Source organism: Sorex araneus, chromosome 3 (assembly GCF_027595985.1).
Source record: "Sorex araneus isolate mSorAra2 chromosome 3, mSorAra2.pri, whole genome shotgun sequence".
Taxonomy (NCBI): domain Eukaryota; kingdom Metazoa; phylum Chordata; class Mammalia; order Eulipotyphla; family Soricidae; genus Sorex; species Sorex araneus.
The window spans coordinates 94,096,898-94,114,777 of record NC_073304.1 but is presented as its reverse complement, the minus strand read 5'-3'; the positions used below and the strand labels follow the sequence as shown (position 1 = coordinate 94,114,777).

Below are 17,880 nucleotides of genomic sequence, written 5' to 3'. Positions count from 1 at the left end.
AGATGGTCCTCAAAAAGAGTGGTCGATGAGCACAGAGCAAGAAGTATGTCCTGAGCACCACCAAGTGTGGCCAAAACAAGCAAAAAAAACCCACAAATGACTATACCTTAAAAAAAAACACCTTTGTCTACAACACAGATTAAGAAGAAAGGAGGATAGTACAAAGAATTTTCCCTTTGATCCCTTTATGACTTAAGAATATATTTAAATACTTTCCAAACCTCCCTCTCAATGTAATCTGCCTAAAAGGCCTTGTTCATTTGTTTGTGGTCCCATACTGGTGTATAGCCAAAAATTACTCCCGGATCAGTGCCTGGGGGGGTGTGCTTCTGGTGGTACTCAGGGTACCACATAGTACTGGGGGTCAAACCTGGATTTCCAGCACGCAAAGTATGCACTCACACCACTGAGCTACCTTTCTGGCCCTAAAACATCCTTCATTTAAATGAGTTGATAATAAAGCACCTACTAAGGTAAAAGGCACAGGACAGAGACTGGATGGAGAAGAGATCTAGTTAATAAAACCCAACATTAAATGATCACTCTGGTCAAGAACTGAGTGCTGAAAGTAGGTAAAGATATACATGATAACCTTCTATACCTGCATTGCAAATCCCAATGCCTGAAAGGCAAAAGAGAGTGAGTGAGAGAGAGAGAGAAAGAGAGAGAGAGAGAGAGAGAGAGAGAGAGAGAGAGAGAGAGAAGAAAAGTAGGGGTGGGGCAGGGGAGGAAAACTGGGGAAATTGGTGGTAGAAAATGTACACTGGTAAAGGGACAGTGTTAAAACATTGTATAACTGAAATGGAGTCATGAACAACTTTGTAACTGTGTATCTCATGGTGATTCCATTTTAAAAAGATAAATATATTTTAAAAAAGAAAACAAAACTGCCATTCTCTGCTGAGATGTGACCTGAGAGGCCACATGTGTGTGGCCTCTCCGTTGCTGAATGACCATGATCCTGGAGGCCACCTATCTACTTTTGGCACCAGCAGCAGCTTCTTGCAGAAATGTCTCTAGACTGTGAACTAAGCCATGCCGCCCCAGGAGGGGAAAGGTTTTTCTTTCTCGGCTTTTCCTTTGGTGGGGAAGGGGAGGTGTGGTGACCGCCATATTATAAGGACCAATAAAGAGAGGTACGAGCTTGCAATGATGCAATTTCTGGTGGAAATTTCCCTGGACTTAGTTACTAAAATACTAAAATACAGAAATTGCGGCCACGCAACCTCATATCTCTTTATTCTCAGCAATGGAAAACAAATGATCAAATGTTGCCTTTTCAGCAGGTCTGAAACTTCAAACAAAAATAGTGATTTTTTTTTGTTGAAATAGTGAATGTAATCAAAGTAAAAGAGAAAGTAAAGTGAAAATTATCAGCTACACAGGCAGGGGGTGGGCGTGGGATGGGAGGTATACTGGGGTTCTTGGTGGTGGAACATGTGCACTGGTGAAGGGGTGGGTGTTCAATCATTGTATAACTGAGACTTAAGCCTGAAAGCTTTGTAACTTTCCACATGGGATTCAATTAAAAAAAAAAAAGAAAAAGAAAAAGAAAATGTACCCAAAAAAAGAAAACAAAACTTAAAAATATAAATAAATAAAACCCAACCTTGCTAAACTATAAGGAAAGCAAGAGTTTTTCCTGTCTATTTCAATTAAATTCTATTTATTTCAAAGTAAGTATATAGTTATAAACTATGAAATGAATATTATATAAATTATTTCAGAAAATCTTGAATTAGATACAATTATATGTAATTCTCTAATCCTCATCCACCATAATTCCATATATTTGGTGGTTTCCAATAAATGATTGACTATCAATAAATTATTATCATATATCCTTTAAAATATCAATATATATTCAGACCACATTTTTATTGTTAGAAGAACATTAAACATCAAAGTTAGATAACTTCAATTAAGTAAAGTATAATTACGAAGGGAGAGGTTGATGCTTACTCAAGTATAATTTATTTCTTTTAACTCACAAACACAAAAATAGCAACTCTAAGAGTTTATGAAAAATATGGGTCCCAGAGGGCAAGGGAAAGTTGAGTGAGAGGAATGACAAAAAGGGTCATTATGTTATCCTACTGGCAAAGGAACTTTGGGAGTGGGTGTGGTGAAATGGATACACATATAGGGGGGTTTAAACTATACTCCTGAAACTTTGATACTGTAAACCAATGGTAATCAAATTTGTTAAAAAATAAAAGGTGGCAGAAACAGTCAAAACAAAGAGATAAACATTCCACACCACAGAGATTGGCCCACATCCAAAAGAACAAAAACAACTGGTGTTGGTGTAGATGTGGGGAGAAAGGGACTCTCCTTCATTGCTGGTGGGAATGCCGACTGGTCTAGCCTTTTTGGAAAACAATATGGATATTTTTCAAAAAACTAGAAACTGAGCTCCCATTTGACCCAGCAATACCACTTCTGGGAATATATTCCAGAGATACAAAAGAGTATACAGTAGAAATGACATCTGCACTTGCATGTTTATTGCAGCACTATTTACAATAGCCAGAATCTGGAAAAAACCCAAGCGCCTGAGAACAGATGACTGGTTAAAGAAACTTTGGTATATCTATATAATGGAATACTATGCAGCAGTTAGAAAAGATAAAATTATGAAATTTGATAACACAGATTAAGAAGAAAGGAGGATAGTACAAAGATAGTACAAAAAATATATAGACATATATATGTAAATGAACATGGAGAGTATCATGCTAAGTGAAATGAGTCAGAGAGGGAGAGGCATACATAGAAGAACTGCACTCATTTGTGAAAAGTAAAGTAACATAATAGGAGACTAACACCTAACGATAGTAGAGATAAGGGTCAGGAGGATCGCTCCATGGCTTGGAAGCCAGTCTCACGTGCTGGGGGAAAAGGCAGCAGGGATAGTGAAGGGACCACAAAGTAAATGATGGTTGCAGGGCCCACTCAGGATGGTAGATGCATGCTGAAAGTAGACTATGGACCAAACATGATGGCTGCTTAGTACCTGTATTGAAAATCATAACACCCAAAAGGAGAGAGAAAGAGGGAATGTGCCTGCCATAAAAGCGGGGAGTGGAAAGGGGTGGGGGTGGCGGGAGGGATACTGGGAACACTGGTGATGGAGAATGGGCACTGGTGGAGGAATGGGTACTTGAACATTGTATGACTGAAACAATCGCGAAAGTTTTTAAGTCTGTAACTGTATCTCATGGTGATTCATTAAAATAAATTAAAAACAAATAACACAAAGAGATAGAAACACAGAGGGCATAACACATTCCAGAAATTGCACATACTCCAAAATGGGTAGCATGTGGGGTGCACTGGCTCAGAAGAAACCAAGTGAGGTCAGTTCATCTAGGACAGTCAACTCTGTGGCAAGGAATTTGGATTCTAGGGACATGGGAGGCTTTTATAGTGACAGGAAAGACGTATCTTTAGAAATAACTTTAGTAACTGAGTGAATGATTAGATTAGAACAAGAGGGGATTTAAAAAATATATAGACATATATATTAAATTACAAAATACAAATTTAAGAAATGGCTTGATTTTAAATTATAACTTAACAACTGTGAAACCAACTGTTATATGTGCGGTAGGCAGTACTATATATGCAAACATGTGTGTATAACTACAAGCAGTTAATAATATACAGAATGTATTCTTTATATGGAAAGACTTTTAAGTTCTATTCTAAAATCTAGGATCATCTGGCAAAAATATTAGGAGAATATGGATCTTTCAGAACAATTACTATGATTTTTGGGGAAAAATTTTGGTTCCAGTTTATTCTATAAAATTCTACCACAATAAGGTTTAAAACAAAAATACAAATGGATCATACTAAAGGTTTTTGCATATAAACATTGAAAACACTGGTATGTCCTTCCACATAAAAATACAGTAAGGTGAGGGGAGGGAAAGTGGAGAGATAGGATAGCAGGAGGGGTGCGAGCCTTGCACACAGGCAACCCAGTTTGATTCTCAGCACCTCATACATTCCCCTTAGCCCACCAGAACTGACCCCTAACCACTGCCAAGAGTGGCCTATTCCTATCAAAAATAAAGAAGCAAAAACAATAAAGGGCCAGAAAGATACTGGGGTAATGTGCTTGCTTTGCAGGCAGCTGACCCTCATTCAATCCCCAACACCACATGTGGTCCCCTGAGCCCCACCAATAGTGACCCCCTGAGCACAGAGCCACGTGTAACCCCTGAGCACTGCTAGGTGTCACTCCACCCCCCCCTCCATACAATAAACATTGTCAGAAACATCCTATAATTATCTTCCATATACCTTTTGTAAGTTATTATTTGTGTAAAATTATGACTTTAAATGCATCTATATTTATATCTCTGTTTAATGAGTGGACATTGAATGAGACCATAACCAGACAGCCCAAAGAGAAGTGAGCATCTAAGGGTGGCGGAAGTGGCTCTCTCCATTTTTCTTAGAGAACTGTGCAGATTAGTACCTAGCATTGGGAGGAAAGCATTCAAATGTAGATTTGCATCTCAGTTCTGACCTGAGCAGGAGAATGGACATAGGAAGTGGAGCAGTGTGGCTGCTGAATGAAATGGTGGAAAGACTTCTGAGGAAGACAGCCGACTCACTGGTGGAACCTTTGTTGCTTGATTAAATTGTGTTATTCATCTTCTTCCTTCATAGCTTGGGCAATAAATAATTCCTCTCGGGCAGAGCTAGAACTCAACCTTCCTAATATTGAGCCTCGTTTTCCTCTCCCTTGCCCACAGAGCAATGAATCTTCTCTAATTTCAGTAAGTGTCAAAGTGGAAATAAAAGGCATTAGCCACTTTTTCTTAAGTATAAACAGGGAAACCGATAACAAATGAGTTTTCTCACATACAATGAAGTGAGTTTCAAAATTGTTTTGTGTTCCTCAATAAATTCTACTTTAAATTGTAGACATTTCTGAAAGTTTACATTTTGTTCATTTAAAAAAAAACATAATTGAGAAAGCTTCATCTTTTTCCTTCTTTATTATACTTTGTTTCATATAATTGAAGTTTTCTAACATTAATTTAATTTAAAAATAAATAACAAACAGCCAAACTGCATAAGGGTAGTTTTCTTCTCCCTCCCTTGTCTTTTCTTTGGATCTTAAACTGATTTTCTCTTAAGACTACAACTAAAAAAAAAATTTTTAATAAAAAAAAAAACAGCAAGCATTTTGTTTGCTGTGGTCTCTTCTATTCTCTTGACCCCTAATCCCCTCTGTGTACTTGGGTCATGAAGCAGCTTCCTATGACATGCCCTCTAGTTACCTAGCAGAACGCTCTGAACAGTCAAGCACAACCACAGTAGGATCGAACTTATATCTAAAATGACCTGAGTATCGGAGTGTCAGAGTCCTTCCTCGAATATGGCTGCTTTCTTGCACAGGCAGGCCTTCAGAAAAACTAAGGACATTTTCAAGTGCCACAAGTAAACCTACAGATTGCCTTTGAGGTCTTCCCTTCTTAGCATGCTTCAGTTTCCACCTTCTTGCCTTCTGGTCTCTGGGAGGGGATCATCTACCCAGCCCACCCAGTCTTCATCAGACCCTCCCTCTGGTACTAATCTCTTCCATGGGGCAAGCAAACTATGGTCGTGCTGGTAATTCTTATACCAAAAAATACTCTAGCAGATGCGAAGTTTATGGCAGCAGCAGCCCTTACGTCACTTTGCCAAGGCCCTTCCCGGCACCTCCAGTTCTTTCTCTGCCAGGCGAGAGAGTCTCAGTGTCAGGAAGAACTACAGTGAGTGCCTTCACTTTCCAGTGGAACTTGAAAATTTTTTTATTGTAACATCTTTCTCTTCCTACTCGTCACCTTTTGTTTTGTTTCAGGGGCACTCTTGTGGTGCTCGGGGACTACTTCCATGGCTGTGCTTCCAGAAAGGTCACTCCCAGTGGTGCTGGGGGACTATGCAGACCTTGGAATCGAATCCAGGCCTCCCACATGCAAAATATATACTTAGACAATTGAGCTGTCTCTCTGGCCCCCTTTATCCTTCCATTCTTTTCAGCCATCACATGTTACCATGTCTTGCATTCTTCTGTCCTCCCCTGGCTTCTCTACAACCTACACCCCCCCCCACACCCGCCCCAAAGAGTGCCAGAACTTTGGAAAGTGGAGTTTAGACTTCAGTTTCACATGCAATACAGACAGTCTTTGGAAAAGTATTTCTAGACTTGAAGGGAGGAATGGTGTCCATGATGCTCTGTTTACTTTATTCTGCTGGGCTATCCTTATCTGAGGTGCTCTGTTACTGAGGATCTTTTAAAAACTAGAATCAACCTAGACATTTAGGACAGTATTATCTGTTGGGTACAGTGGCGGCAAAGAAAAATTGAGAAGCTTAAGGAATAGAAAATAATTCCAGCCAATAGTTTCCACATGCCAAGAGATAGTCTTCCAATAAGGAAAACTCAACCCCTATATGTCTATAAATAAGTAGAAACTAATTTAAATACTTAGCAGTTGATTTGCCAAACAAAAACAGGATGAAAAAAGAATAAATCTCCAGAAATTAGACCCAAATGAATTTTCCTCAGAGCCACATCACAAAAGATGAAAACAGGCTGAGCAGAATGTTCTAGCTGCCATAAAGAAAGGAGTTTTCCAAACCAAGTCCTTTACTTGATTTTTGCAGTCTAAACCATGTCTTAGACACAATCACTAAGTAAACTTTCACTCTAACTCTGTTTTAAAAAAGTACATAGACTTGGGAACACCAGAAAGGAAGAGAGAGAGAGAGAGAGAGAGAGAGAGAGAGAGAGAGAGAGAGAGAGAGAGAAGGAAAAAGTAGAGAGCATAAAAACCAGGCAAGAGTCCAAAATCACAGAGCTCAGAAGGAAAAGAGAAAAAGAGTTAGAATTCAGCCTTCCTAACTTGCAGCCAACTTTCACCCAACTCAACAAACTGCTTTCCCTGCTCAAAGTGACTTTGTTCACTGCAGATAATGACAACCAAATCCTCCACCTTTCCATTTTCAAGTGAGGGTCAGTAATCACATCTCAGAATAACTAAGGTGAGCAAGGCAGAGTCGCAAAATGCTGCCTGGGAGCCAGGCTCTCCTGCTTCAAATCACTGAACTTCTTCACGCCTTCCTGAGCCTGCAGGCCTCTTCCTGCTTCCCCAGCTTGTGGTCCTATATAATCATTTTTACTTAGAAATGTGAGATCTGGCTTCCAAAACTGTGAATTTTAAGAGGGAAGGCAGAGATTCAGGGAAAGCAAGGGAGGAAATTTTCTCAAGTCAAAAACCAAACATCATCTCATCCTGACCCTTCTCTTCCCCTGCCACACGGCCTGGAGTCTGCATCCAAGCACACCTTATTTGGCACTTCCACGTGAGCACCTTCCTCTACTCAAAGCCTGACTCCTTCCTCCCCACCACCCCGCCAAAGGCCCATGTGGCATGACTCCCACAGCTCTCACCGCATCTCTGCCTACTCTCTCCTTTATCTGCCCTCCGACCCACGTGGGTCCTGCAGCTACTCACTCGTGTCGCGCCAGCCACATATCCACCTCAGGGCCCGTGCACTTGCTGTTCTCATTTCTTCACTTCCTTCAAGTCTCTGCTCAAATAGCATCTCCTCAGAGAGAAATGCTTTGACCATGCCAAATACCGATTGCCACCCAACCCTGGTACTCTCTTCCCCCTTCTTAGCCTGCCCCCACAGGCATTTACCACGGCCACTCTGTTTCTTCTATACTATATTTCCTTCTTTCCTTTATGGGAAATGTAAGCTCCGAAAGAACAAGAGTATTGGTTGCTCTTTAGAGAAAAGAAAGCTTGTAAGAGAATCCTGAGAAGCTGGCAAAGGTGCCTCGACTTTTCAGTAGGGATTCAAATTCCCCCTGCTACCTTCCAGGCAAAGATGCTCCTTCCTGATTTCTGCACAAATCATTCTACTTCCTCTTACTTCCAGACTGAACAATATTTGTCCCCTCTATTTACTGGGCCCTTGGTATTTTCAGAAAAGAGCATTTATAATGCAACTAGCTCTGGAAGGCTTTTTGGCAATTAGCGAGCAAGCCCTGACGTCAGCATAGTAATTCTCATCAATACTAGGACCAAGTCTGGACAAGTTGGATTACACATGCCACTTATGATCAGTGGAGCTACTTGATTTAAACTTTTCAGGCTGGGAGTGTGGCAATGAGTGAAGCAAGCCACAGGCGCCAAGTTGTTAATTATATTTTCATTATTAATTGATGCAGTTCTGTATTATCTTCTCAGAGTGGAAAGAGCATCAGGCCACCAGTTGCCTCACTTTCCTTTCAGTTCTCCTAAGATCTATGAAAGCCCTCTTGGGGAAAGGCCCTTCTGTTCAACCCGCCCCATTCTCTAGCAACTGCACAATGCGCCAGGCTTTGTACAGGCTTTCCCTTATACACTTCTATCTCAACAGATCCTCTATGAACTTGCCTTTCTTAGTCCTTATTTTCCCAAGATGCCTAACTTAAACCTCAAAGGCAAGCAGTGCCAGCTCTCTGGACATCTCATTCAACAGTCTTCTGCACTGGAATTCCTATCAAGCTAAAGACCCCTTTCCATTTTCTGCCTTTTCTTGAAAAAAAAAAAAAAAAAGCAACTGAACTTAGGACACCAGACAGGAATGCTGGCAAAGCTGCAGATGAGTGACACCATTGATTAAAAATATCACGAGAGTAACAACAGGGCCCATGTCAGAGAAAAAACACCTCCCTGAAATGCCTACTCATCCAAAAATGGAAATGTTTTCTGATGGAGTGGTGAACCAGGTCCAAACTCCGAGCCTCAGAAAACCATTGTGCCTGACTCCAAACTCCCTGTCCTCCAGCCTGAAAACCAAGTTCAGCACTCTCTGCATCACAGATGGCCTCTCACATAAGAAGTGGGAAGGGGGGCTGGATCGATAGCACAGCGGGTAGGGTGTTTGCCTTGCATGCAGCCGACCCAGGTTTGATTCCCAGCATCCCATATGGTCCCCTGAGCACCACCAGGGGTAATTCCTGAGAGCAGAGCCAGGAGTAACCCCGGTGCATCGATGGGTGTGACCCAAAAAGCAAAAAAAGAAAAGAAGTGGGAAGGACCTTCAGTCACCTCAATTATGAAAACGCTGCAGATTTTTCATTTGTTTAACATTTCCATTGGTGGCATCCCCCAATCCCTCGACCACCCTGCTCCTTCAGCCTCACCGGCAGATGTCCACTAGCTGGTCCAGCTCAGGGCAGCTACACTCAAACATGTCTCGGCAGCTCGCGTGGCTCTGGTTCATTAACTCTCCCAGCAGCTGGAGTGTGTTGTCGGGGGCTTCTTCACAGATCTTCTTAAACTGGAGCACCCGAGCAGCCTCGCTGTACACATGCTGTGCCCGCTGGTAGAGTTTGAAGAGAAGCACTGAGAAAGGAAGAAGAGGGAAACTAAGGTTAGAAAGAGCTACTGGACAAGCCACTGCCAAGAAAAATACACATATGGAGAGTGAAGGATGTGGCTCAAGAAGAAGAGCATGTTCTACGTGTGCAGGACCCTGGGTTCTCTCCTTGGTGCCACAGAGCACCCCAAGCACTGCTGGGTAGATACTAGGTATATGCTGCATGTACATGTTATATATATTAAATATATATTATAATATATAGTAAATGTAAATATTGGGACTGGAGCTATAACACAGTGGGTAGGGTGTTTGCCTTGCATGAGGCCAACCCAGGTTCGATTCCCAACATCCCATATGGTCCCCTGAGCACCGCCAGAAGTAATTCCTGAGTGCAAAGCCAGGAGTGACCTCTGTGCATCGCCGGGTGTGACCCAAAATGAAAGAAAAAAAAAGTAGATATTGAGGCCTTCTCCTTTAGTTCCTGTTATCAATACCTTAGACTTTATTTAATTGGTTTGGGGGCCACATTCATGAGTTCTCAGGGCTTACTTATGGCTCTGTACTCAGAGATCACTCTTGGAAGGGCTCAGGGAACCATATCAGTGTGAGGGATCCAACGTGGCTCCAGCTCCCCATTTTTTTTTTCAGTTGTTTGATTCCCTTTTACTTAGGAACATTTATTTCTATCCTCTCTCTTCTGATCCTTCATTATTTACTATGTAACTTCAATAATTAAATAACTCTTTATGTAAAATGTAAAAAGAAAAAAGACCTTTCAATCCCGATCCATGCTAAGCCCAGGGCCACCTGTCTTTATTACTTTATAGGCAAAGCCAATTTTTTTGTCATTTGGCCTTGCTGTTTCCTCTCCCATAGCTCCTTTAAACCCCCCAAACTACTCTAAATTAGAAAATTGTCCTCAGTCACTTCACTCTATCAAGCCTCTGTTTTGGTTTTTTTTTTTTTTCTTTTGGGTCACACCCAGCGATGCACAAGGGTTACTCCTGGCTCTGCACTTAGGAATCACCTCTGGCGGTGCTCAGGGGACCATATGGGATGTTGGGTATCGAACCCAGGTTGGCTGAATGCAAGGCAAACACCCTACCCACTGTACTATCGCTCCAGCCCCTATCAAGCCTCTTTCTATCTGCTACATCCCTCCCTTTTTTTTTTTTTTGTGGGTGGTGGGGGGAGGGCCATACCCAGCAATGCTCAGGGGATACTCCTGGCTCTGCAATCAGGAATTACACTCCTGGCAGTGCTTGGGGAACCATAAGGGATGTGGAGTATTGAATCTAGGTCAGCTTTATGTAAGGCCAATGCTCTTCTGCTGTATTATCACTCTGGCCCTATCTTCTATAACAAATAACTTTCTTTTCAGATTTTTTAAATTATCAAATCACATGAGACACACAGTTAAAATGTTCATGATTTGGTTTCAGTCACACAACATTCCATCACCTGTTCCTTCACCCACCACCAATGTCCCCAGTTTCCTTTCCTCCCCCTGACCACACCCCCCCAGCCGGCCTCTTTTGTACACTTTTAACAAAGGGGATTGGGTGAACATTATTCATTGAATTTAAAGCAGGCAGGGCAATAAAACAAGGGTTAGGACGTTCTCAGGTTCGCAGGCACACCCTCAGCACGCCCTCTCGACATCCACATCAGTAACCCCTTCCATAGGCCGTATTCCTCATTGCTTTGCCTCTTCCCCATGTGTCCCTGAATTTCCCGCTCTTAATGAAATTTTTTTCTTATTTTCTGCTAAAATAAATAATTATTCAGAATATATACATGCTCCATACCTCTTACCTATATACATGCCTCCCTCATACCTGCAAGTTCTGGTGGGCATGAGCAGACAGAGCTGTCACTACAAACATGTCCACTGGAACTTTTGGGGGGAACATGTTAAGTCAGAATGCTGCTCTGAGGTCAGATGTCCTTATCTCTTCTGTTTCTGGAGTTTTCTGAATGTGTGATCTTAAGGCTTATCTTTCAGCTGAGCCTTCTCTTCTCTGTTAATCACATCACACGACCCCCATCCACCCACCCACCCTGCCCAGGCTGAGATGAGAACTGCTTGTTGGTACCTTGAATGTGTCTTTGAACCTGACCCACAGGTTTCAAATGTGTATACAAATGCTTCAAAAACCTTCCCTCTCCTTTCCTATGGGATGAGTCCTTTTGCATGTGTACGCATGTGAGTGCATGTGTGCGTGTGTATACACATGCGAATGCATGTGTGTCTGTGTACATGGCCAGGTGTGTCAAAGAAGCAAACATACTTATTCAGAATTAAGAAAACCGAAGCAATATAATTGCCTTGAAAACCAGCACATCAAGACTATAATTTTTTTTTCAGTGAAAGAGAGGCTTATTTCAAGTATTTTAAAAATCTGGGACCAAAGAGGAAGGGTCCACGGTTGGAAGCTTGCTGCATGGTAATGGGGAGAGGGCAGTTGGGATAGAGAAGGGGCCACTGTGACAAAGATGGTTGGAAATGCTCACTCTGGACAAGAACTGAGTGCTGAAAGTAGGTAAAGGGACAAACATGATAACCCTTCAGTACCTGTATTGCAAACAATAATGCCCAAAAGGAAAGAGAGAGAGAATAAGAAAGAGAGAGAGAAGAAAATGCTTTCTGCCGTTCTCTGAAATTCTGTCTAAAGAGACCCTCCCATAATTAAGGTGTTCCCCTGCCTTCTCTCCACTTTCCTTTCCTTAAATAAAATCTTTTCTGACTTCGTTACTCAAAAAACAATCCAAATTTCTAATAACAGAGGCATTACAAAATCATGCTATTCATGCCACGTAGTATTTGTCTTTCTTTGACTTATTTCACTTAGCATAGAGTTTGTTCTCCAGATTCCTCCACAGTTTGGAGCCACACACACATACCTCGGCCTCTGCCATGCAAACAGCCCAGCTTCACAGCTTCGGGATTCATCTGGGAAGAGACACCAAGCCAAGTCGATGAAACTCACGAGTACACCCAATCTCTGGGCTGTAAACCCTTCGGAAGGTGGGCAGGGCAAGATCCCTCCAAGTTCATAGATCCTGGAGCTCCTGGGACACGCACAGCAGCATGTGCAACATCTCCACATTCCACAGTACTTACATGCCAGTAGGAACACAGTAGATTAGAAAGTAGCATAGAAGCCCACCAGACTCCGTAAGTGAAAACCACAACATAGATGGGTCAACTAGCAACAATCTGTTTAGTAAATCCTCAGACAATGACTTTAGTAACAGCACTATGAGATATAATAATTTTCTCATATATTCTTTTACTCAACTTTTTTTTGTAATTCCACTTACCATTCTGTTGTAATAAGCAATAAAAAATAAATTATTCTTTTTTTTTTTTTTTTTTTTGCTTTTTGGGTCACACCCGGCAATGCACAGGGGTTACTCCTGGCTCATGCACTCAGAAATTACCCCTGGCGGTGCTCAGGGGATCATATGGGATGCTGGGAATCAAACTCGGGTGGGCCGCGTGCAAGGCAAACGCCCTACCCGCTGTGCTATTGCTCCAGCCCCCGAAAAAAAAAAATAAATTATCCTGTGCCTGCCAAGGGGGGAGGCAGGCTTAGGGGGTGCATAGGAAACTGGGGACAATGGTGGCAGGAAGGTCCCACGGATGGTGGGATTGGTATTGGAACACCTACTATCCAAAACAACAGTATTGTGAACAACTTTGTAACCTAGTGTTTAAACAAAGTTCAAAAAATATTACCCAGCGGGCCCAAAAACATACAGCAGAAACACCCTCTGAACTCTGATATTCATTGCAGCACTATTCATAGTAGGCATAATCTGGAAAAAACCTGAGTGCCCAAGAACAGACAAATGGATAAAGAAACTATGGTACATAGACATAATGGAATATCACACAGTGGTTAGGAAAAACGTAGTCATGAAATTTGTTTATAAATGGATGGACATGGAGAGTATCATACTGAGTGAAATGAGTCAAAAGGAAAGACAGACAGATATAGAATGACTGCATTCATTTGTGGTATATAAAAATATATAGTAGAAGACTAATAATATCCAAAGCCAGGGAAAACAGGGTTTAGAAGGACTGGTCAATGGTTGGAATCTACCACAAGTGTGTGTGGGGTGGGGAAGAGGTAAGATAGAGAAGGGATCAGTATGGCAATAGTTGAAAATGATCATCACGCTGGGACAAGAACTGAATGTTAAAAGTAGGTAAAGGGATATACATGACAACCATTCAGTATCTGTATTGCAAACCACAATGTCCAAATGGGGGCGGGGGGTGGAAGAGAGAGAGAGAGAGAGAGAGAGAGAGAGAGAGAGAGAGAGAGAGAAAGAGAGAGAGAGAGTGCCTGCCACAGAGACAGGCAAGGGGTGAGGAGTAGAGGTGGATGGGAGGGAACCTGGGGACACTGTTGCTGGGAAATGTGCACTGGTGCAGGGATGGGTGTTGGAATACTACTGAATGATTGAAATTCAATCATGAACAGCTTTGTAAGGGTCTATCTCACAGTGATTCAGTATAAATAAATAAATTAAATAAATGCTGCGATGTCAAGCAGAATGTTGCTTATGCTTTCCTTATATACCTTATGGACTCAGAACTCTTTCTAATGCCATAAACAAACATCAAATAAAATGGATTAAATGTCTCAAAAAATAAAAAATATAGCAAATAAAATAAAATTAGACTTAAGGGGCTAGAGAGGTAATACAGAGAACAAGGCACCTGCCTTACATATTAATGACCCTATTTCAATCCCTGGTATCACATATGGTACCCTAAGAGTACCTTCAGGAGTAGTTCCAGAGTACCACTGGGCATTATCAGACTCCAAATAAAATAAAATATTCATCCACATCTTTGGCATACGTCAAAATTTCTATTTTTATACTTGTCTATTCCCTTTTTATTCTAAACATTAATCCCTTGTTTGATAAATAATTTGCAATATTTTCCCATTTGATGGGTTGCCCTTTTTACTGTTAATAAAATCTTTTGATGCATAATCTTTTTAAAAAATCATGGCACCCTGCTAAAATAAAATTACTGCTCTTAAAACTCCTATCTGGGCTGGGGAAATAGCACTGTAGATGATGTGGTCCTGGATTGAATCCTGGCCCTATATATATTGAGAGAAAGAGTCCCCCCTGCTCCAAATGAAAAGGGCAAAAAAGATCCTTCGTGCTCTAACATTTTAATTCTATGAAGTTCAACCTCCAGACACAGAGACTTACTGCCACCCATCCATATTGTATTTTATAGAGAAGATGCAATCACCGTTCACACCCCATTTCTATTCTGGGATAGAGGAAACTGACTTGTATAAATTATACCAGTGCATTCCTTTGCCCTCTTGATCCGAGAATGGAGGTTAGGGGATCTATCCCCGGCTTCCTTCTTGCAGAGTCCACTTGGAGCTGAGACTGTCCATTTACCACAGGACACTTAACACAGCCTTTCACTATAGAGGTGTCTACACGACTCTTTCCTGCAGCGTCTGCTTCCAGAAACTACTTTTTCAGAAACATTTACATTCAATTTAGGAACCAAGACATTCTTTTATATGCTTTACATAATTTGCCCTACATTTTAATATGTTTTACATAGTTTTACATTTTTATACGCTCTACATATTTTGCCTGTCCACATCCTCCTACTTCTTGTGGACAGCCAAAGCTCGAGATTGCAAATAGCCATTTTTTTTTTTAATTTGTGCAAATGTGCACTAATGTCAAGGGTTGGGCTGGCTTTCCTATAAAATAATAAAGAAGAGCTTTCTTTCAAAGTTTCTCAATTGAGTCATGTTAGGAATTTAAGCTTTACTTTTAACTGCTAGCAGTAATAAAATGCAAATCTGTGTTAATTTTCCTATTGTCGTTCAAAGAAGACTTGACTTCAGTCATCAAATGTAATCAGTTCCTCTTTTGCAATATGTCTGGTAATCATCCCTTCCTTCTAGTCCCACTGTCATTGCTCAAATTTACACTTACTCCCATTCCTATTTGTACTAGTTTGCAGCAGCCAGCCACCCAATTGATTGTCCTGTCTCAATTTCTCCTCTCACCAAGCCACTTTGAGGTTGAGCTGAGCTGCCAGATTGAGTTCCTACTGCACAGTTTTACTCCGATTACTACCCAAAACCTTTATAGCTTATAGGTCAGAGAGAGAACTCAATAGAGTGGAAGTACACGCTTTGTACGCAGGAGGCATGGCTCAGTCTCTTGTACCTCATGGTTCCCCAAATACCACCAGGAGTGACCCCTGAGTACCCCTGGGTGTGGCCCAAAAAACAAACAAAAAAAACATTTTTTCATTCACCATGCTCGGTGGCAATAGGAACTCATCCAAACTGGCCTCTCTGCAGTTACCCAAGCATACCAGGTTTCAAGGTATATTCATTAGTTCACAGAGAAAAGGCAATAATAGCTTCGTGCCTTTTCTCTGTGTCTAAATGCTGCCTCTTTCAGAAGGTGGCGTTTAAACTTACATCTTCATGGCCTTAAGTTTGTTCCACACTTGTAGTTCTGGTACTCATGTACTTTTCATGCACTTGCCATAGGGTTTATTTCTCAATCTCTGCAAAGTTTTCCAACCATCAAAGAGAGAAACCAGGTCTTGTAGATCCATTCATTCTCCCATGGCACCCTCTCACTGGCAAAGGTCAGCTAATACAATCAGGAAAATATTTTTCTTTCTTTTTGTTAGGGGTGGGTGGTAAAGCTGGGATTTGAGCTCCACCCAGCTGTGCGGGGGGGGGGGGGGGGCCGGCACTCCTGGCAATGCTTGGAGAAGCATATGTGATGCTAGGGATTGAACTGGGGTTGGGCAAGTGCAAGGCAAGAACCTTAACTTCTGTACTATTTCTTGAGTTCCTCCTAAGAGATTATTTTTAATTATGAGTCCAAATTAAGATACTTTTGTCTAGGAACTAGAGAGATGATACAATAGGGGGCTGGACTGTATACAGTGGATAGAGCACCTGACCTGCACACTGCCGACTCCAAGCATCCCATATGGTCCTCTGGGCTCGCCAGGAGTGATTCCTGAGTGCAGAACCAGGAGCAACCCCTGAGCACTGCTGATGTGCCTCCTCCTCACCCCTCAAAAAAAAAAAGGTTTTAAAAAAAGATAGTTTTGGGCTGGAGCGATAATACAATGGGTAAGGCATTTGCCTGGCACTCGGCCAACCCGGGTTCGATTCCCAGCATCCCATATGGCCCTCTGAGCACCGCCAGGGGTGATTCCTGAGTGCAGAGCCAGGAGTAGCCCCTGTGCATTGCCAGGTGTGACCCAAAAAGAAAAAAACAGATAGATTCATCTAGAAATTGTTTTATTTTTTAATTTTTATTAGTGAATCGCCATGAGGTTAGGAATTGTTTTAAAAACAGTAACAGTACTCAGTTTACTAAAATGTAAGATTCCCTTTATTATTGAATCAGCAACTACTAATATCAAGCATGAATGGAAAAAAAATGAGAAATACAAAGTTGAAAGTAGCTAGGAATAAAGAAAATGTTTTCTTTCATCAGTAGTCATGTTGTCCACATAGCTATATGAACTTGTTATCTCCATCAGTAAATCCAACATAAATAGGAATATGATTTATTATGGATCCAGGTATCAAAATAACCCAAAGGGGAAAATGGCATACAAACATCCATTACTGGCACATGATGTCAGGAAAACTGTCTAAAGAAACAGCAAAAGTAGACTCAATTATGAAAAACTCCTCAAAAGCCCTGCAGAGAAAAAGCAAAAGATGGGCCACTGACAAGCATGGACAGTCCTGAAACATTACCAATAGCTTTATGCATGTCAATATAAATAGGTTGTAAAATATTCCACTTAGAAAGAAGTGAGAGGGGCTGGAGATATAGTACAGTGGGTAGGGCATTCAGCTTGCATGAGGTCAACCCGAATTCAATCCCCAGGACCATATATGGTCTCCTGAGACCAACCAGGACTGACTGGAGTGAGAGCTAGAAGTAAACCCTTACTTAGTACCTCTGGGTATAGCCTAAAACATTAAAACAACCTTCCCCTGGCCCTCAAAGAAAGGAAAAGAGAAAAGGAAGGGAGATAACTTTTGTAACTGTAAGATTCTTTGTATTGCTTTGGTTTTCTTTTTTAATTTGTTTGTTTTATTTAGTGAATAAACACCGACCCAGGTTTGATTCCTCCGTCCCTCTCAGAGAGCCTGGCAAGCTACTGAGAGTATCCCACCCACACGGCAGAGCCTGGCAAGCTACCCATGGCATATTTGATATGCCAAAAACAGTAACAACAAGTCTCACAATGGAGACGTTACTGGTGCCTGCTCAAGCAAATTGATGAACAACGGGACAACAGTGCAGTGCAGTGCTATTTAGTGAGTAGTGGTGGTGATGGTGGTTTTGCATGTAGTGCCAGAGATTTCACCCAGAGCCTCCTACATGCTCTACATGTGGTAGAGCCTCCAGATGCTCTACCACATACCCAGCCCCTAAGGT

At 41.6% G+C, this 17,880-nt stretch overlaps 1 protein-coding gene across 2 annotated transcripts in view; it reads right to left on the bottom strand.

The window, feature by feature from the left end:
• Positions 1-17,880, bottom strand: part of GALK2 (galactokinase 2) — a 156,876-nt gene that overhangs the window by 4,023 nt on the left and 134,973 nt on the right. For both annotated transcript variants that reach the window (XM_004611785.2, XM_055131912.1), the window contains one exon: positions 9,203-9,404. In XM_004611785.2, coding sequence (XP_004611842.2) covers positions 9,203-9,404 — 202 coding nt within the window. The remainder of the gene's footprint in view (positions 1-9,202; positions 9,405-17,880) is intronic.